Genomic DNA, 20,100 nt, shown 5'->3' on the forward strand with positions numbered 1-20,100 from the left:
TGGGGGCAGCCAGAGGCTGCCCTGAGGACACTTTCTCCCTGGCAGGAGTACGGAGTTCCCTTCTTGGAGACCAGCGCCAAGACAGGCATGAACGTGGAGTTAGCCTTTCTGGCCATTGCCAAGTGAGAGCTGAGCAGGGAAGGGAACCGGGCAGGGCAGGGTGGCATCTGGGAACCCAGCAGTGCCTAGCCCCTGGCCCAGGCTCTGGGCCCACTTCCATTCTGAGCTCCATTTGTTCCCGGCCAGGAGAACAGGGTGGGGAAAAGCTCAACTTTGCACCCTCAGCTCAGCCAGCCCCTCGCCTCTTCCTCTTCCTCTTCTAGGGAGCTGAAGTACCGAGCTGGGCAGCAGGCTGATGGGCCCAGCTTCCAGATCCGAGACTACGTGGAGTCCCAGAAGAAGCGTTCCAGCTGCTGCTCCTTTGTGTGAATCCCACAAGCTGAGACGAGGCCCCAGAAGACCTTGGAGCTGCAGCCATCTCCCCTTGACTGGTGTATTCTGGGAGGTTGAGTCAATGGGGAGGGAGCTGGGGGGCCCAGTGCACTGCCCCTTCCCATAAGGCCGCAGCACTCCTATAGCTTCCCTGCATCCTGGGGGAGGGTAAACCGCTTATATTTTATCTTAATGATACAAAATTTCATACTAAAAAAGAAAAAAAGATACCAGGGTTTCCAGAAAACCGAGAGAGGGACCTGGTGGCCCTTTTGCCTTTTCGGATTTAGGATTAGGACCTAAGAGGCTAGGCCATCCTCCTAGCAATGACATGGTAGTGCCGCTCCAGCTCAGCACCAGGGAATACCAGTGCACTTCTGGGGTGTGAGGGTAAGTAGTTAGTGTCCCCGTCACCACCCTCACTCAAGCCTTCATTTTCTCCAGCTCCCCAGGAAACAGTCTTAGCCAATAAAATGGACCCTAGTGCTGGGAGCTGGAAGGAAGACTCAGGGAAGATAAGAGTTGTGGAGATTAGGAGGGGCCCACCCAGCTGCAGACAGGAATAGAAGTGACTAGGGTTTTTCTGTGGCTACCTCTGGTTTTCCTAAACCCACTCCTGGAGGCGTGCTGTTTTTCCTCCAGCACATTGCAGCACTTGGAAACATTGGTTCCTGTTCTCTGGACCTCAGATCCCAGAGGAGCCACTCCCCCTGAATCCCTGACTCATTGGTTTCCATCTCTGCCCCTAGACACCTGAGGTCAGAGCTAGGAAAAGTTTCCTCCCATCTCAATCTTTTGGCAGGTGTTCAGCCCTGCAGCTATTTTTTCAAAGCTACTTAGCTCAATTGGGTTAAGAACCAGATAAAGAGAAGCCCCTGGCTCCTGGAGCAGGTGGAAGGCAGAATTGAGGAAACCTTAGGTCTAGCTCCCTGAACCCAAGCTCTCCCTCCTTCCTGACCACTGTGCCCTTTTTTTGAACTTCATAGTCAGTCACCAGGGTCAAAACTGCTTTATCTCCCCTCCCACTGAGTCAGGGTAGCGAGTGGAAGGTCCCATTTCTTTGCGCAAATGCAGTGTGTGCAAAACAAGGTCATGTGGGTAAACCTGGGGTGGGGAGAGGGGCAGCAAGGAGTTCTTGTGTCCAGGAAATATGCAGGTCAGGACCTAGAGTAAGCACCTTTCCTTTAGCTCTGCAGGCAGGGCAGGGAGGGGTGGAGAGGTACTACTTGCTGGACATTTCTGAGGCTGCTGCATTTGCTTTTAAGGCAGAAATCTTGCTCTCTGAGCACTCAGTGGCTCCAACTTGAATTGATAAGGAAGCTCTCAGTGGCCTCTCCCAGGTGAATCAAGGAGGAGCCTGACCTCCCAGGTCTGTTTTCTGGCCCTTGGCAGGTTGCAGCAGGAGAGTCAATCATGTAGACAGCTCTGGGCCTCTTGCATTTGTGTTTTTCATAATTAAACTGCAGTATTTTGGAAAGTACACCTTGTCCACTGTTGGTTTGAGGTGCCCGTGGGAGGAGGGACCACGTTGAAGAGATTGTTATCTCGTTTTGGGGGAAATGTCCTTACCAAAATCACCCTTCATTGTTCTCACAGAGTAAATTCACCCTGGCCTCTGTGACCAGCCTCTCATCTGGCAAGAGGGAGCTGGAAGGCTTATTTTACAGTCCTAGTCATTTTTCTTTCTCTGTTGAAAAAAGGCCAGGGCTCCTTTCCCTGTGGAGTGTACCCTGTGACGGATTACCTGGACTATTCTGCCTCTCTCCACCCCATCTCCCTGGCCAAAAGCTGACCCAGTGTGCGACATTGCCCTGGGTGGTTTGTCTTTGCTCAGGCGGCGTGACGCCTCAGACTATTTACTGAGTTTTGTCGCTTTTGCGGGTATTGGAGACTCACCCCTAGACGTAAGTCTTGAGACACTGTTATTTAAACAACTCTGTTGTGTCCAGTTCTTACGAAGGCCGGTCCTTGCTGCCCCAGTGCGGGGCGGGGGGAGGGCGGTTTCCCCGGCAACTGTCGCTCCCCTCCAACCCAGCGCTACGACAGACAGACTTGGCTAAAGGCCATTACAACACGAGGGCGCTTAAACCGGGGGCTAGCTCTCCTCAACCCACGCCAAGGGGGAAAACCAGCAGCAGTCTTCGTCCTCTCGGTACCTGGAACTCTCTGGGGACAGGGGCCCCGCCCACGCCGCCCGCCCCACTCCGGCACTTGGTAACAAACACTTCCACTTCCTGAGCCCTCTTTCTTCGCCCGCCGCGGGGCGCCGAACCGAGCACAGACCCCGCCCATGCTCCTTCCCATTGGCCGGCGTCGTTCACCCGGCCCGAGCGCCCCTGATCGTGGCTCCTGATTGGTCTACTGGAACCCACACCCTCGGCGCGACCCCGCCCCCAGGACAAGGGGCTGGACGGGTTCTGGAACGCTCAGACGCCGCGCGGGCGGGGATTGGTCCGTCTTCCTCCGTGGGTTCCTCGTAGTTCGCGGTCTCTGTCCCTGGGACACCTGCGCTCTCCGCCCGTCCGGCTGAGCAGGGATTCCCTGCTGCTCTCCCTCTCGCCTCCCAGTTCTTAGGGCGCAGAGAAAGGCTGGGCGGTCGCGTCTCCCGCCCCCGACGGGACCCCACTTCTCGCTGCTGAGCAGTCGCCGAGCGAGATGAGCGCGGACGCGGCAGCCGGGGCGCCCCTGCCCCGGCTCTGCTGCCTGGAGAAGGGTCCGAACGGCTACGGCTTCCACCTGCACGGGGAGAAGGGCAAGGTGGGCCAGTTTATCCGGCTGGTGGAGCCCGGCTCGCCCGCTGAGAAAGCGGGGCTGTTGGCTGGGGACCGGCTGGTGGAGGTGAACGGCGAGAATGTCGAGAAGGAAACCCACCAGCAGGTGGTGAGCCGGATCCGCGCCGCGCTCAACGCGGTGCGCCTGCTGGTGGTGGACCCCGAGGCTGACGAGCAGCTGAAAAAGCTCGGCGTCCAGATCGGGGAGGAGCTGCTGCGCGCCCAGGAAGGGCCAGGACAGGCCGAATCGCCGGCCGCCACCGAGGGGCAGGGAACTGGCGCCGAAAATGAATCGCGTGAGGCCGAGAAGAGCCAGCCGGAGCGGGTAAGTCCAGGCGGGGGAAGAGATCTACGCACCCCGGACGTCCAGCCCTCCCAAAGCTCTAGCGGCGAGAGGGAAACTGCTTCCGCCCGCCGACCCGGCGCCCTCTCAGGTCCTGGGCAGGCGTGGGGCTGCTCTGGCGACTCCATCCCCCTGCCCAGACTGGCCTGGAAGACTGAGCGCTTTTGCCGCCTGCACCTTTCTTTACCCCCTGCCCATTTAGAAGGGCGGCGCAACGGAGCTCAGTCCCTTTTTCCAAGGCTCCTGCCCCTCGGAACCCAAACCTGCTCCTTCCTGGGGCCCTCCCTTGGGCCACCCCAGCCCGCAGCTGGGACGGGAGGAAGGCCCCTCTGCCCCAGAGGTGCCAACTTTCTCTACGGCCCCTGTGGGTGGTAACTGAAGGTAGGGTGATGGCGAGTACGTCCCACTCAAAAAGCTGGAGGAATAACAATCCCCTTTCAGTGCTGAGCCCCCGGTGTAGGAAGGGCCCCCCCCCAGGCTCTCCCACACCTGCGCGCGCCCATTCAGCCCCCTGCTGTGTTTATTATAACTTCGCCGGCTGGACTTAGTCTTCCCAAAGTCCAGAGTGACTTCTAAGAAAGAGAAAGCCCCAACCGCTTAGGGGCAATGTATGGGGGTGGGGATAGGGAGGAGGCGCCAAGGCGTCTTGAGAGGGGTGGCTCTGCCACCCAGGAGGATTTATGATTCTTAGGAATGTGAGGAGTAAGCGCTAGCTCTTCAGGGAGCAGGAGGGAGGACCTTGGAGGGGGAGGGGAAAGATGGCTGGGGGAGGGAGCAGGCGCTCTGCCAGGCCCAGCCCTGGTGCTGGGAGCTCACCGTGAGCAGTGGTCTCCCCCAATTGTCACTGCTAAATCCGGTTCTGGGACTGCTGGCAGGCTGGCCGCTTTTGCCTATGTTTAGGCTTTCCCCAAAGGATCCCAGTTTGGATCAGCTGCAGGAGGGGCCACTGGCAAAACTGGAGCTGTTGTGCTGAGCTTTTATCCCAGGAGAGCAAGGGGGTGGTGCCAGGGTGCCAAATGTGGGAGCAGGGCCTCTTTAGGTCCACCAGCTCTCTACCTGCAGCGGGGCAGGGGTGTCTCTGGAGCCAGGAGGATCCTCATTGACAGAGAAAGGGCACAGTTCAGCACTAAGGTAGAAGGTGGAGCCTGAGAGGACCAACTGGTTTGGTGGAAGTGAGGTCACCAGGAGCCCTGTCCAGCCAGAGCTGGGTACTGGGAATGCCAGGCCACTGGGCTCCCACTTCCTGCCACTGCCAAGCTGGCATTGGCAAGGGGTAGAGGAGAATTTGAAGCACCCGTGACAGGGAGTTGACACCAGGGAGTTGGAACAGATGACCTCTCTGTCCAGGCAGAAACTCAGGTGAACTTTGTGCGGAGTCCATCGATTGTTCCTGGTTCCCTTTTCTTTCCTTTGGACTTTGGCACCCGCACCAATAACACCCCCCACCATCCTGTCGCACTGTGTCCAGCTCCACCCTTTGCCCTTTTGGTTCTGCTTCTGGGTCCCACAGGGTGGGGGGGAGGGGGATGGGGGGAGGCAGATCTGAAGGGTCAGCACAGCATGTACTCTCCATCACACCATGGGCCTCCTGATCTCTGGGCTGCCCTGGGTGAGCACAGAATCAGGTTCCCCCAGATCATGGTGTGACACCTACATTTGTGTGTGTTCCTTAGGTGGAAGATGGGACACCATGGCCAGGCAAGTCAGCCATTCTCGGAGATTTGATTTTTTTCCCATCTATAAAACAGGAGTACTATTGTAGGGAATTTTAGAAATAATGGGAAGTTCTAATCCCCACTAGATTCTGAGTTTGGCACATTTATGCCCGGATCCTCGATTCCCAGCTCTGTGCAGCCAAATTCCTCAGCTTTATTCATACCCAGTCAGCACTGTGAAGCCCATCCAGAATAAAATCCCCATATACCAGAAGGCGGCCCACCCTGCTACTCCAGAAACTATCAGTGAAGGTTGTGGGTTTTTGTTTTTTTTTTTAATCCTTAAAGACATCCTTTTCCCACATAAAGCATCTAAGAATGTGTTGCAGTGTGGGAACTGTTCTGTTAGTTCTTGTAAGTGACAAGGTGCTACATGTGGCTGCTGGCGCAGGGCTGGGAGGACCAGCCCACCAGGTCGAGAGCCACACAGGGCAGAGGGTAAGGGGTGCCTGGAGCCCTGTCGTCCGCACTGGGCATTCTAGCCCAGTCTAGGTACAGGTAGGCTTCCTGACTTTTTGTTTTTTGGTACCAGGGATTGAACCCAGGGTATCTTAACCACTGAGCCACAGCCCCAGCCCTTTTTAATTTTCTTTTTATTTTGAGACAGGGTCTCCCTAAGTTGCTTAGAGCCTCACTACATTGCTGAAGTTGACTTTGAACTTATGATCCTCCTGCCTCAGCCTCCCAAGCCAATGAGATTATAGGCATGAGCCTCCTGATTTCTTGATGGCCTCACCCACCTTCACTCATGGGAACAGAGGAGCAGCAACCCTGTTCTGGGGCTTCCCCATATAAAGCCCTTCTCCCCCCATTAACCCCAGTCACAGCACGAGGCCTAAACTCCTGAACTAGGACCCAAAGTGACAAGGCAGGCCTGAGCCAGCTCAGCATTACTGGGGCTGCCTGAGCCAAGTTGCTTCACCTCCCTAAGCCTCCATTTCCTCTTGTGTAAATTGGGGGTGAGGGCAGTGACCTCATGAGGTTGTTGGGATTACATAAAATTGTATTACCGTAATCTACTGCATAATTGTCACCACCACATTAACACGTGTTCAGGAGGATTCCATGCATCCTAATCTTGCACCAAATATAGTTTAGTAACAAATTATTTTTAAATAATTTTTTTTTAAAGCTTCACATAGCTAAGCATGGTGGCACATGCCTATAATCCCAGCTAATCCCAGCAAGAGGAGGTTGAGACAGGGACAATTGCGAGTTCTAGGTCAGCCTCAGCAATTTAGTGAGACTCTCAGTGGCTTAGTGAGACCTGTCTCAAAATATAAAAAGAACTGGGGATATAGCTCAGTAGTAGAGCACCCCTGGGTTCAACCCCCAAAACCAACCAAAACAAAAATAGGGCTTCACATAATGGTTGCCCCCCACTTTTTAGCAAAGAAAAAATTTGACATAATATCTGCAAAATTATGCAACTACATACCTTAAGTCACCCAATACCTGGGACTAAGTAAGTGCTCAATAAACATTGGTTGTTGGCATTTGAATTCATAAATAGTTAACTATAATTATTACACCCCACCCATGGGATAGCCGGCACTGAATCTGTCTCACTAGTTGGGCAGGTGCAGTGGTGGCCAAGCCCAGCCCTCAGAAGGGCTCAATCAATAGTCACTGTTGTTTAATAGCTACCTGCTGTCCCAGGGACCTCCACAGTCTGGCAGCCCACTCTCCCTACTGCCCCCATCATCCTGGAAGCCACACCAAGGGTTCAAATTCTCCTTGAGCATGCCCTACCCTCTCAGTATTCCTTGGACTGGAAATGATCCTGTCCCCTTCTGCACTAGGGACACTCTTTAAGACCTCTCACCTCCCATGGAGACTTTCCTTGATCCCAAAGGCAGAGAGGCAGAGCTGGCCCCTGGGTTCCTCCTCCTCTTTGTCTTGTATCTTTGATCACTCTTACCACACACCATTTCAGTGTCTCTCTGTGACCTTCTCCTCCATTTCATGGCAAGCCCCAGGGCAACAAGTGCAGCTTTATGTGCCTTGCTATCCCTAGCACTGTGCCAAGCCCATAGGAGGCAGGTGCTCAATAAATAATTTGGATTAATGACTGAATACCGAGCAGCTGTGTGGGATCTTTGTCTCAGTGCAGCACACCGGGCTTATTTGTGCCTCCAGCACACTCAGAGATTGGAATTCCAGATAGAATATACCCACTTACTCTTCTTGCCTGCTAGCAGCTTCCATTTTAGGAGCAGGAATCCAGAAATCTAGCTCTGCTGCTTGCAGGCTCCGGAACCCAAGGAGTTTGCTGTTCCCTGCGAGCCTCAGCTTGCATCAGCACCCATCCCCCACCCAGGGTTGCTGGGAAGATTGGATGAGATGACAGGTGTGAATGTGGAAGTGCCCCGCTTGAGGTGGGTTCCCCTCAACCTCGATGGACCCTGATCCTGGTGCCGATCCCAGAGGCAGACAGTCCAATGCCTTAGGTAGCAAGGTGGGTGGGTGGGGGACACAGCTAGCTGTCCGGCTGTCAGCCTCTCTCCCAGGGCGACCAGGTTTGAGCTGCTTGATGCTTGCACTTGAAACAAGCTGTGCACTGGTTTGCCTGTGGCTGCCTGCTCTTAAGTCACGGCTTTGTGATTGTTTTCTCTCCTGGTGCCACAGCAGAGCCCCTGGTTGCCACTCCAGGCTCCCGTTAAGTTGTATCAGTCATTCTGGAAATTATTCTCTTGGAGGTCTCTAGAAAGGAGCTTCCATCTCAGGGAAACTCGGTTAGATAGGGGGCCCTCCCCAGATTTCCCATCCCTGGGGTCCCTGGGAAAGCGGGGAGCGGGTGGTAGGGAGGAATTAGAGGAACAAGGCAGTCTGCCAAGGTCTGTCGGGGCTGCGGGCTCTGCATGGGAGAAACCGGAGCTCTGGGCCCCATGAGCAGCTGTGCCTTTGCTCTGCCCTTTTAAGCTAGAGTGACCCTGGGGGGGATTCAGATTTGCAGGATGCCTGCTCAGTTCATGCATGTGACTGCCCCCCAAGGCAGGTATTAGCCCTATTCTCTGCCTGTGGAGACTGAGGCTGGTCAGTTTGGGCAGTTAGGTGGCCAGCTCCAGGACCCCCAGCTGGTGAACGCAGAGCTTAGTGACCAAGCCTCTCCATACCTGGCCCCCAGCCTCTCCTTGCTGGCTCTCGAGCCACCTGGAGCCACCTGAAGCGCAAGGAGCACTCCCCGCCCCCAGGCTGGCCTTGACTATTGACTGAGCCCTCCCCTCAGCACGGGATAACCTGCCACGTCGTCCCCAGACGCCTAGGCAAGTTTAGGTTCCTGTTTCCTGAAAAAGGACAAGTGCTGCAGATTCCCTGAGATCAGGTCACCTGGAGGTAGACACGCAGAGAATGTTTGTCAGGCTCAGGTCCCTCTGCTGTGAATGAGGCCAGAGGCAAAGGCATGGCCTCTCCCTGTGCTTCTGAAGATCTGGGGCCCTTGAGCCCACGGGTTTAGAAGAGCGAGTTTGGGGCTCTCAGCATAGTGGCTAAAAGACCCCTAGATCGGTGCTGTCCTTCGCCGTAGCCACTGGCCAAGTGAAGCTCTTGGAGTGTGCTAGCCCAGGTGGAAATGTTGTGTGTGTATGAAATGAATTCTCCACTCTGAAGAAGTGGTGCAGGTCAAATCTCTCTTATCCAAAATGCTTGGGAATGGAAGTTTTTTAGATTTCAAATTTTTTTTTGGAATATTTGCATATATATGGAATACATAGCTCGGTGGTAAAGTGCCCCTGGGTTCAATCCCTGCTGGCAAAAGAGAGAGAGAGAGAGAGATCTTAGAGATGAGATCCAAGTCCAAATACAAAATTCATTTGTGTTTCATGTGCGGCCTGCAGCTGGTTTTATATGTTATTTGGATAATTTTGTACTGGAAACAAAGTTTAATACCATGGAATTTTCCATTGGTTGTATCATGTCTGCACTCAACAAGTTTCAGATTTTGGAGCATTTCGGATTTCAGTCAGATCTTTAGGTTAGAGACCTTAATAAATGAAATAAAATTTCTTAGTTTTAAAAACAGGTGACTACATGTTGAAATGGTAATATTCTGGATACATTGTGTGATGTGAAACTTAATTTATCTTGTTTCTTTTTTACTTTTTTTTTTTTTTTTTTGGTATGTGTGATGCCGGGGGTCAAACTCAGGGCCACGCAGGTAGGTGCTAAGCAGACTCTTACCCCCCCGAGACCCCTCTCTGTTTTACTTTTTAAAGTGGCTACTAGAAATTTTGAAGTTGCACACAGATTGGCTTCCTTCTCCTGCGTAGTGCTGTTCTAGGTCCCTGTTCAAGTCTCCTCCTCTCACCTGTGTGTGTGTGAGCAACTCTCTGTCTTAACCTGGGTCTTCTCATCTGTGAAATGCAGGCAATAACACTTCCCTTGCAGGGTTATAATCGGGTTTTATTTTATTTGTTTATTTTTGTGGTGGTGAGGATTGAACCCAGGGGCTCCTTCATGCTAGGTGAGTTCTCTCCCACTGGGTTACCTCCTCAGCCCTATAATTGGGTTTTAATGAGAAGGCGCCCCCGGCACAGTGTCTGGCACATAGCAAGTGTGGGCTAACTAACTGGCAGCTGCCCTTTGTTATTTCATTGTTGAGCCCCAATTTTACAAGCTCCTGATGGTTCTCATTTAGCCTTTTGGGAGATAGAAGTTAAACCAGGGCATATTCTGGGAGAAGGCTGAGGGATAGTGGAGCGCCTACAAGGCGGGTGGAAGGCCTGGGACGGCCACCCTGGATGGTGTCCAGCCAGGCAGCAGCCCAGGTGCCAGCCTGCTCCATCCCAGGCTTGCCCAGCCCAGAGACCTGGGCCAAACTCCACTGCACTGTAGGTCTCTTTGGCAGCAACTGGGAGAAGACACGACCAGCCAGAGGGAGAATCTGGCTCAGGGTCCCTGACCCAGGGGGATTGGAGAAGCAGCCCCAAGCCTAGCTCATGTCTTTCACCTGGGCCCCCAGAAAAGCTTTCTCACTGGAAAGCAGGAAGCATGGGATCTATTTATTTATTTATTTATTTATTTATTTATTTATTTATTTTGCAGAGATATCTGATATTCCTTGACCTGTACAGATGCAGGGGGAGGGGTCCTGTAGGGAACAAGTGGTGACGTCAGGGCCCTGGGGCTCAGGACTAGTAGTGACCAAGGCCACTGGGCCTCACTTGGGTTGAGGAAAAGATGCCTTCAGCCGACAGATCTGGACATTGGCACAGTGTTCCAAGTCCCTGGTCACTTCCCAGCCTGCCCACAGAGCAGTATCCCATGCCACCTGTCACGGGGCAGCTCTCCCTTGAAGAGCCAGCACCCGGCCCAAGCCTGTGTCCCCAGAGTATACGGAACTAATGGAGCTTCCTCCCACATGCCCCCAGCTCCTCCTGCCCTGCCCCCTGCCCCTTGTCTTTTGTTGGCTGCTTTCTCTGTATGGGGCAGGCCAGTACCAGTCTATTTACATGACAGGAGCCCTGGGCTGGCTGGGGGAAGGGCAGTCTGCAGAGGTGGGGGTCATCTCTGTTGTACCTTAACCACCTTGGTGGTCTTCCTGCTCCCCTAGCCCATCCCTCTGGGACCTACCTCTGCCTGACCTTCAGGAAGTGGTGGAAGCAGCCTGTCGTCACCATGGCATCAGCCAGGGAGGAGCTGGGCCCAGTGGGGTGTTGGCCCCCAGCCGCCAGCTCCCCAGAGACGTCAGTCACCAGGATTAGGGTATCCACTTTCCCCAGCCTTCCAGGTGGCTGCTGGTGGAGCCTATTGAATTCCTTGCCCACTGTCCGCACCCAGAGCTGCAGGGGCGGAGGTGATGGGGCGGCCACTTGGGGTGGGGCTAGGCCAACTGCCTGAGGAGAGGGATGGTGGGAGAGTTTGAGAGCCTGAGGGTAGGAGAAAGCCCAGCAGAGGGTCTGGCGGCTGCCCTCCTGACGTGGTCTTTTCTGTAGAGCCCTCCAGCATTGTCTAAAATTGAGCATCGTGGGCCCACCCAGCCTGAGCCACCCTAGCCCCTCTGAGCCACCCCAGCCCCTCCATGCCACCCTGGGCCACCATTGCTGCATACTATTCTTGCTTCTGGGTCTCCATGAATCTCATCTCTGAGCAGATCCTGATTTTTACTTCCAACCTTTCAGAACTTATTGGGAGGCTCTGCACAGACTCTGGGGCCATGTTCCTCTGAAGTGTCCCTTGACTCCCTGCTCTGGAGCTAGCCCAGACAGGCCAGGCCTCCCAGACCCTGGAGGCTGCCACCAGGGAACTCCTGGTTCCACCCAGGCTGGAGAGGGCCACCTGATGGGCTGACTCAGCAGCTGTGTTGACCCCTCCTGGGAACACCTGGGCGGCTTCCCTTGGAAGCTGATCTCCCTGGTCCTGCAGGAAGCCCCCATTGCCCTCCTGTTCATGGTGGGAGTCTCCAGGGCCTTGGCCAGGACAGGCTAGCTGGGGCTCTGTAGGCATGTGAATGCTGCAGGGGAGGGAGTTCCTAGGGCTTCCAGCCTCCTGCCCTGAAGCCACTGTAGAGTCACCCAGAGGGCAGTGGGGCAGGTCACAGTGGGTGCCCGCTATGTCCCTCTTATCTGCATGTTGGTCAAAGGGGCATCTCACCCGGCAAGGAGTTCTGGGGTGACACTTGCTGAGGCATGAAGTAAAGGAAACTCACAGCACAGAGACCTGGACCAGAAGGGTGATGGGCATCAGCAGGGCAGCTAGCCCAGCCCTGCCGGGGAGTACGAGCCGCCCGCTCCCCCAGCCCAGGCATGTCCACTGTCCTGTCGCCCAGCCAAGCTTTATCCTTCCACCTGGGCCACAGCTCTGGCTGCAAGAGGCACTGAGCACCGGAAGGAAGGCTGTGGTTGGCTCCCAGGCTGCCTCCTGGCAAGGGACTGCAGCCAGGGCCAGGGCCAGCACACCGTGACTCCTGCTGGGGTCTCTGCTCCACCTTGGTCACCGGGTCACTTGGATTCTTCAGGCCCAGCCCACGGTGGTGGAAGGAGAGCAGCTTGGAGTTCTGGTTGGTGTCAGGCAGGGGCTCAACTTCTCTGAGCCTCACTTTACCTATCTCATAAGCAGCTGTCAAGCCCCAGCCAGGTGGCTATGGGAAGATTCTTTGGCCTGAGGGGACCGTGGAGGGAGGTGGGAAGCAACTAACATTGGAGCTGCCCCCTGCCCATCCCAGACGTTCACCCTCCCACTTTCTCAGGGTAAAGGACAGGGATCCTACAGCTCAGGGTGGCTAAGGCAGAAAGCTGAGCCTCTCCTGGGGGGGGGCAACTGGTCAGACCTGTTCCTGCTCACCTGGGCCACCTGGGGGAGGGCCCGCTGGCAGCTTTGTGACAGGATTAGCTGGAGGGGAGAAGAGCCGGAACAGAGGAGGGGGTGCTGGGGTCTGTGGGAGGGGCCAGGCAATACCTGTGAGTAACAGTGTGGTCAAGGAAAACTGGGGCTCAGGGCTCCCCAGCAGCCCTTGGGGAGGGGTGCCTTTTGGGTGCTCTCTTATTGTCCTATGGTTGGAAATGAGGAGCCCCTAGTCCAGATTTGGGCAAGGCCACTAGGGCAGGTCCCAGCCCTCATCCTCCTTCCCCCCTGGCCTCGCCACACCTGCACCAACACCCTGAAGACCTGCCCAGGCATTTAAAGGAAGGCAAAGTCACTCTCCAGCCCCCACCCCTGCCCCCAGAGGGTGAAGGGGGGCACAGCTCCCCAGATGGTGGATGGCAAGTTGGGGCATGAGACCTCCGGCCCTCCCCTTCACTCTCCCCACCCCTCTCTGGCCTCCCCCTTCTGCACTCCCAGCTGGGGATCTAGGATTCTGAGCAGCCTGGCACCGCCCTCCCCCTGTGGCTGACTCCTGACTCCTTGCTTCCCTTGACTGTTGAATGGTGGGGACGGTGTGGAGTCCAGGGTGCTTACACGCTTGCGCTTGCGAGCATGCCCACACATGTCCTTATCTCCCAGGGCCTCCCAGCAACTTGGAGGCAGGGACAGTAAGAAAGGACTAGAAATGAGGACCTTGAGGCTTGGAGAAATAAATGACTGGCCCCAGGTCATGTGCAGGGGGACAGGCCTGGGGGTGGGGTAGCACTTGGGTTCAGGCTTTGGCCCACTCCCACCCATATTCTGTCCAGCTGTCTGTCATGCTGTGTGTCTTCGGGTTGTGGCTTCAAAGCTGAGCTGCCTTAAGTTGGGCAGAGGATGTTGAAATCCGTTTTCAGCTGTGCTCCCAAGAAATCTGCATGGACCCTATTAGAGGCTCAGCTTCCCAGGCACAGCCACACTGGGCTTCCTTGGTCCCTGCCCTGCTCTTCCCAGCACCCCCCATTCAGGCTCCTTGGGATCAATGACAGGGTCTCTGGGTTCTAGTGCCATCTTCATCCTCTGCTGGACCTAGAGCCCTGTGGACGGTCCTGTCCAGTCCAGGGCCCCTCACTGTCCCACCCATCAGGTTCCTAGTTCCCTGGCTCTTCCCTGTTCCCTTTTGGCTGGGCAGTGTGGCTTGGCAGGGGAGGAAGGGCGCCTGAGGAGTGAGAAGGGCCCTAGAGGGAGCGTGCTGGCCACTGTCACTCACACCTGCCCCTGCTCCCTAGCGAGAGAACAGGTAAAAGGACTGGGGTCCCACTCATGTGCCTAGGGACCCAGCTACACGACAGGAGTGCCTCATTCCCCTCTCCCTCCAGGAGGGCCAAATGGACCATTAGGAGGGATAAGACCTGGGCCATGTCCCCCTCAGGGCCACCTGGGCAGTTTGCTGCAATGCTGCATGTCCACACAGATCTTCTGGGCACCCAGAGTCCCTTGCCATGTTGTGCAGGATGGGGGCTATGTGTTGCTTGCTGGCCTTTGTGGGGAGAAGGTCAAGCAGAGGGCACATTGTGAAATGGCCATGGACCTTCCATTTCTCCCACAGCATGAGCTTCGGCCTCGACTCTGCACCATGAAGAAGGGTGCCAACGGCTACGGTTTCAACCTGCACAGTGACAAGTCCAAGCCAGGCCAGTTCATCCGGGCAGTGGACCCAGACTCCCCGGCCGAGGCCTCCGGGCTCCGGGCCCAGGACCGCATTGTGGAGGTGATGCCCTCGCTCTCTTCCCCACACCTCCAGGCTCTTCCTCCTGATCTCTGGCCCTCAGGCCGCCCCCCTCATCCACTGCTTGTTAGCCTGTGGGGCACGGCCAGCCCTCAGGTGCTGGGGGAGTGGGCCCTGCATAGGGGCCACCGCCACAGCTTCCCTGCTGCCCTGGTGCCAGGCACAGGCCTGGGGGATGAGCCCCTTTCCTGAGTGAGGCTTTGAGACTCATGTCGTGCTCTTGTGCTGTGTTCATGAGAAAGGAAACGTGAACTGAACGCTTGGGCTCGTCCCAGAATCACAGTCTGAGAACCTTAGAGCCAGAGATCAGCTCTCCCAAGACTTCTCATTTTACACGTGAGAAAACCAAGGCTGGGGGTGGGGGGAGTCAGGGGACAGCCTGCGCAGGCCTCCAAGCCTGGGTCCTGCCTCCCAGCTGTGTTTGTTTAGTCTTGTCTGCGTATTTTCTTTGGCTCTTCCCATGTGTCCTGCCTCCAAGCTGACTGTCCAGCCCTAGAACCGCTGGCCTAGCTCAGGATTCCACAGACCCGGTGGGCACAGTATCCGCAGGTGGGACCTTCTCCCCGCCTGCCCTAGAAGTGAGACCTGTGCTGACACCACCCCCACACACCCCGCTTTGCAGGTGAATGGGGTCTGCATGGAGGGCAAACAACATGGGGACGTGGTGGCTGCCATCAAGGCTGGAGGGGACGAGACCAAGCTGCTCGTGGTAGACAAGGAAACTGATGAGTTCTTCAAAAAGTGCAAAGTGATCCCATCTAAGGAGCATCTGAATGGTGAGTGGAGTGTGCAGCCCAAGGTGTGCCCCCAAGTCCAGGATGTGGCCAGGGGCGAGGAGTGGGCTTTGATGCCTCATCCTCCCCCTTCAGGGGAGGCCCAGCAGCGTGGGTTGGCAGAGAGTGGGGCCCTGGGTAGGGAAAGGACACAGGATGGGCAGTGGACTTCCGAAGATGGCCTGTGAAGAGGTCAGCCGGCCTGAATGAAGCTGGTGAGAAATGGCATAGCTTCTGGCTTCCCAGCTGCAGCCACAACACCAAAGAATGACCTGAGCCCTTGTCCCCTGCCCCCAGCAAGTTCTCAGGATAGGGCGAGGAAAGGGTTAACTCTGGGGCAGCCTCCAGCCTTTGCTGGGCAGATCAGAGTCCAGTGACAGGAGCCCAGTGCCTCCCCACCCCCTTCTGCCCGCCCTCTGTCAGGTTGTCTTGGAAACAGGCTTGCTGGCTCTGGAGAGCAGTGGGTCCCCCTTCTTTTCTGGGGCCCCTGCCCTTTCCCTCCCCCACCCTCACCCTGCTGCGCCTGGCACCTCCCCCTGCTCAAGCCAAGCCAAAGGGTGCAGGGCTGCTGTACCAGGGCAGGGAGGGGTTAAGCAGCCTCCTGTCCCTGCTCTGGACTTTCTCCCTGGGAAGATGGCTCAGGGAGGGGGGTGCCCGCTGGGCCACACTGAGGGTGGAGCCTCTTTGGACATTGCAGTGGGTGGGGCTTCCCTGAGGGTCAGGGTTATATTTGTAGGAGTGGGATCCACATGACTCAGATGCCTGGCTGAGGGGCCCATTGGGGCAGCCCTGTCCCCCTTTAGCTCTATCCCTGGCAGCCTCTGGGCATGGGATGTGGGATAATCTCCCAAACTTATAGAAACCAGGCAACTCTGGTAATTTCTCAGTTAGGAGGAGACTGAGGTCCAGAGAAACCCATCCTTGCTCTTGGGGACCTGATACGGGGACACAGCTCCCCAGATGCCATCCCCTGCCACCTTCACCTCCTCCATCCTGGGACAGTCCTCTCTTTTGTTTGTCTCCCTGGCCAGGAGACCTGGGAGGGAGATGCCTGGAGGGAAGGGGAGAGTGAGTGTCCTAGAATTTCCCTGCCCTGCTGCCATGGGCAGGCTGGGGGTATCAAAAGAAGGACTGTGCCTGGCTGTGCCCTGGACCAGGGATGGGGGAGGAGACTCATTATCAACTAGGAGTTCAGAAGAAACCCACCCAGGCTGATGAGTCCCTGGAAGGGGACAGCACCCGCCTTGAAGGCACATCAGGGGCAATCCCAGGCCCAACTTTTTTCCCTCTGATCCCTCCTGTCACCACCAGGTTTCCTATTGGCTGATGGGGAGGACACTGCCCTTGAGCCTTCCTGTCCCTTCATTTCCAGGTGGCAAGTAGGAGTTGGACCTCTTTTCCCCAGCAGAGGCAGGTGCTAAACATAATCTGGGGTGTGTGCTGTCATATCAGCACCACCTGGGATGCATGTGAAAGCACGGAAGGGCCAGGGCTGCCCGGGATCTGTTCTTAACAGGCTCCCCAGGTGAGAATTAGGCAATCCATCTAGAACTTCACCCCATCGGAGACAGTGTTTTTCAAACAGTTGATAGTTCATCAGCAGCTCCTGGGTTCAGTTGAGCAGAGACCAGCACATTAAAAAAAAAAACAAAACATTTTTTAGCATTTTTAAAAATATGTATTTTTAGAAGTTGATGGACTTTATTTTATTCATTTATTTATATGCAGTGCTGAGAATTGAACCCAGTGCTTCACACATGCTGGGCAAGTGCCTTTACACTGAGTCACAACCCCAGCCCTGGAGACCAGCACATTTATTTTAGTAAAATTTAATAGACAATATCAAAGTCCAGAGCCAGGCACAGTGGCGCACACCTGTAATCCCAGCAGCTTGAAAGGCTGAGGCAGGAGGATCACAAGTTCAAAGCCAGCCTCAGCAAAAGCGATGTACTAAGCATTTTAGTGAGACCCAGTCTCTAAATAAAATACAAAATAGGGCTGGGCATGTGGCTCAGTGGCCGAGTGCCCCTGAGTTCAATCCCTGGTACCACACACATACATACATACACACACACAAGGTATTAAAGACCATTGCACTGCAATAAAGGTAAGTATTGTTTTGTGACACTTTTGTCATATACACAGTCTTTGTGTATACTGGGTCATTAAAATGTTAAGTGTACTTACAGTGGGTTGCAGTCAAAAAATTTTTAACCACTGACACAAGATCTGATGATCTGCTACAGCACACAGCTCCGGCCTCTACCACTCACCCAGAGCTTCTGTACTCACCTTTACTCTCCCCCACACCCAGGTCCTTTGCCTGAGCCCTTCACCAATGGGGAGATACAGAAGGTAAGCACAGTCCCCTACCTACCTCTCTGGCTCCCAACCCCAGAGGTGCAGGAGATGGGTCAGAAAGTGGCACAGTTGGGAGGACAGCCTTTGGCTCAAGCTGAAGCCTCAGGGCCCAGTTCCAGCTCCTTCCTGAACTCCACACTATAAAAGTGCCAGTGTACCCCTCACCCCTGCTGAGGGCCAAGACTGTCACGCAGGAGCGTTCTGGCTGGGCCCCTCAGCAGCCCGCCATCCTGGGTGACAGGCCCCCACTTCCAATTCCCCACCATACAGAAGAGACCATTCTTCCCCCCAAGAACAGAGCTCCAGTGTCTGGCCACACGCTGCCAGCCCTGCTGCTTCCAGCCTGGGTTGGAAGAACAAAGCCCCTCCTCCCAGGCAGAGGGAAGCGGGTGAGGCCGGGGAAGGAATGGCAGGCTGGGTGCCAGCTGAAGCCATGGAGGGACCCAGGAAGGGGCTGAACGCCAAGCTGACGCCCCAGCCAAAGCCTTCACTCTGAGACAGCCGACTCAGGCAGGCCCCAGAGAGGAGTCTGAAGATTCTGCTTCAAGGCTTCTTACTCAGGGGCTCCTGCCTGGGGCCTTCTGTTACCCTGTCTGTGGGTTAGTACCCCTCTGTCCTGCTCCTTCAAGACCCTGCTTCACTGCTTTGGGGTTAAGGTTTGGAGGGCCATGGAAAGCCTAGGAAGCAGGACATATATCCCCCATGTCACATAGAGAGGGCTCTCGAATCCCTGCTACAAGAAACCCCTCAGAGTCACTGGCCCAAAGGCAAATAGATGTCCAAAGCCATGGTGGGCAGGAGGAGGGAGAGAACCATTCAGTAATCCCACCCACCCAGGTGATGGAGGAACCGGGCTGCCCTGATCCTTTAAGGAATGTAAAAACGTAAAGCTGGAGTCTGGGCTGATGGCCAAGGCCTGGGCCGTGCTTCTCAGACTGAGATTCCCAGCTTCTCTGATCAGACATTTCCTGCCCCATTCCCCACAACCCCCATACCTTCCTTCCTATGACAGGACAACAGTCGGGAAACCCTGCCTGAGACAGCCTCAGAGAGCCCCAGGCCAGCCCTGGCGAGATCCACCTCCAGCGTTACCAGTGAGGAGGTAGGGCTGGAGCAGGGGTTAGCAACTGGGTTAATGGAAGCCGATTCCCAGGCCCCTCTGGCTCCTGGCACCACAGACTGCCTTGGAGGTCACATGCTGAGGCGCACTCTGTTCTTGTGACCTGGCTTCCCCTGGGCAGGGCCTCAAGGGAGCCACCTCACTAAGGCTGAGGACCAGGGAGCCTCACCAGCACTGACTGCCTGCTTTCTTCCCCTGCTCCTCTCTACAGCTAAATTCCCAAGACAGCCCCAAGAAACAGGACTCCACAGAGCCCTCGTCTACCTCCTCCTCTGACCCCATCTTGGACTTCAACATCTCCTTGGCCATGGCCAAAGAGAGGGCCCACCAGAAGCGCAGCAGCAAGCGGGCCCCGCAGATGGACTGGAGCAAGAAAAACGAACTCTTCAGCAACCTCTGAGCACCTGTCCACCAGCTGCCAGCCCCTATCTGACCTCCTCCCCCACCCGTTCCCCAACTGCCCACCAATCGACGTTTAAATCAGCACCAGCGTCTCCCTTGATGAATCCGATTTCCCTAGAAACTTTGTCCTTCTCTTACCTTAGGGAAGGCGACTTTCTGTTGTCCGTTCCAATCACAGAGCAGATTCTGTCTCCCCCTTCCTGAGGGCTTAATCCTACCAGTTGTTACCTTGCCACATGCCTGGGACATCAAGGATTGTGGAGCCAGGCCAGAGGCCATCCTCCTTCATGACCCCATGTAATGGCTGGGTCTGAGGCCGAGCAGGAAGCTGACTGCAGCAATCCCTGCTCACCATGGACAGGACTCCCATCCTGGGAGATGCGGCTTGGGCATTTTTTGTTCATTTGATTTTTTTAAGAGTACAGTATCGCAGAGTTTAGAGGGATTTTTGTTCTTTGATTCTCATGATTTTCCTGGTTGTTGCATCTGGGACATGGCAGTAGCCTCACCCTGAAATTTTTGTCATCCCCCCCTCCCCTGCCACACACACAACACACCTGGGCAGCCTGGGGAGGGCTTGGCTGCCCACTGCCCTTCCCTGAGCCAGGCACCACCACTGTAAGGAGACTCCTTCCAAAATTCAGCTGATTTCTCCAAACTACGCCAGCCTCTGCGTCTTCCTTTGGAGCCTTGTCCTCCTTCTGGGTGGAAAGTGGGAAATAGAAAAATAAGTGTTGGGCTGGGGTTGTGGCTCAGTGGTAGAGTGCTCGCCTAGGACATGCGAGGCCCTGGGTTTGATCCTCAGCACTACATAAAAATAAATGTAAAAAAAATTATATATATATATATATAGAGAGAGAGAGAGAGAGAGAGAAAAGAAAAATAAGTGTCCCCAGGTTGTCTTGGCTGAGAGGGTAAGGTACTGTTTGAGGAAGGACTGGTGGCTTTAACCTGAGGGCCCAAGATCCCTGGGGGGAACAAGACCCACCCTACTCCTGTGCTCAGCTCCAGGCGTGTGCCCTGCCTGTGTGGCCCCTATGCAATCAGGATGGGTGTGAAGTGGGAGCTGAGAGTCAGAGGCTCCACTGGTTCCAGGGGTGCCGCCCAGATGGG

At 55.5% G+C, this 20,100-nt stretch overlaps 2 protein-coding genes across 5 annotated transcripts in view; both read left to right on the forward strand.

Moving 5' to 3' along the window:
• Rab37 (RAB37, member RAS oncogene family) overlaps window positions 1-677 on the forward strand; it is a 55,942-nt gene extending 55,265 nt beyond the window's left edge. For all 3 annotated transcript variants that reach the window (XM_077800885.1, XM_026404854.2, XM_026404853.2), the window contains 2 exons: window positions 46-122; window positions 324-677. In XM_077800885.1, coding sequence (XP_077657011.1) covers window positions 46-122; window positions 324-429 — 183 coding nt within the window. In that variant the 3' untranslated portion in view covers window positions 430-677. The remainder of the gene's footprint in view (window positions 1-45; window positions 123-323) is intronic.
• A 2,203-nt stretch (window positions 678-2,880) lies between these two features.
• On the forward strand, window positions 2,881-19,607 carry Nherf1 (NHERF family PDZ scaffold protein 1). Of its 2 annotated transcripts, XM_026404829.2 has the most exons (6): window positions 2,881-3,528; window positions 14,152-14,313; window positions 14,954-15,107; window positions 17,419-17,459; window positions 18,478-18,567; window positions 18,797-19,607. In XM_026404829.2, exons 1-6 carry the CDS (start codon window positions 3,088-3,090, stop codon window positions 18,983-18,985), a joined length of 1,077 nt encoding a protein of 358 aa, XP_026260614.1. In that variant the 5' UTR covers window positions 2,881-3,087; the 3' UTR covers window positions 18,986-19,607. The 2 variants fall into 2 exon arrangements, with proteins under 2 accessions (XP_026260614.1, XP_026260615.1); XM_026404830.1 differs by lacking the exon at window positions 18,478-18,567.
• Window positions 19,608-20,100: the final 493 nt, after the last annotated feature.

Source organism: Urocitellus parryii, chromosome 7, assembly GCF_045843805.1.
Source record: "Urocitellus parryii isolate mUroPar1 chromosome 7, mUroPar1.hap1, whole genome shotgun sequence".
Classification (NCBI taxonomy): domain Eukaryota; kingdom Metazoa; phylum Chordata; class Mammalia; order Rodentia; family Sciuridae; genus Urocitellus; species Urocitellus parryii.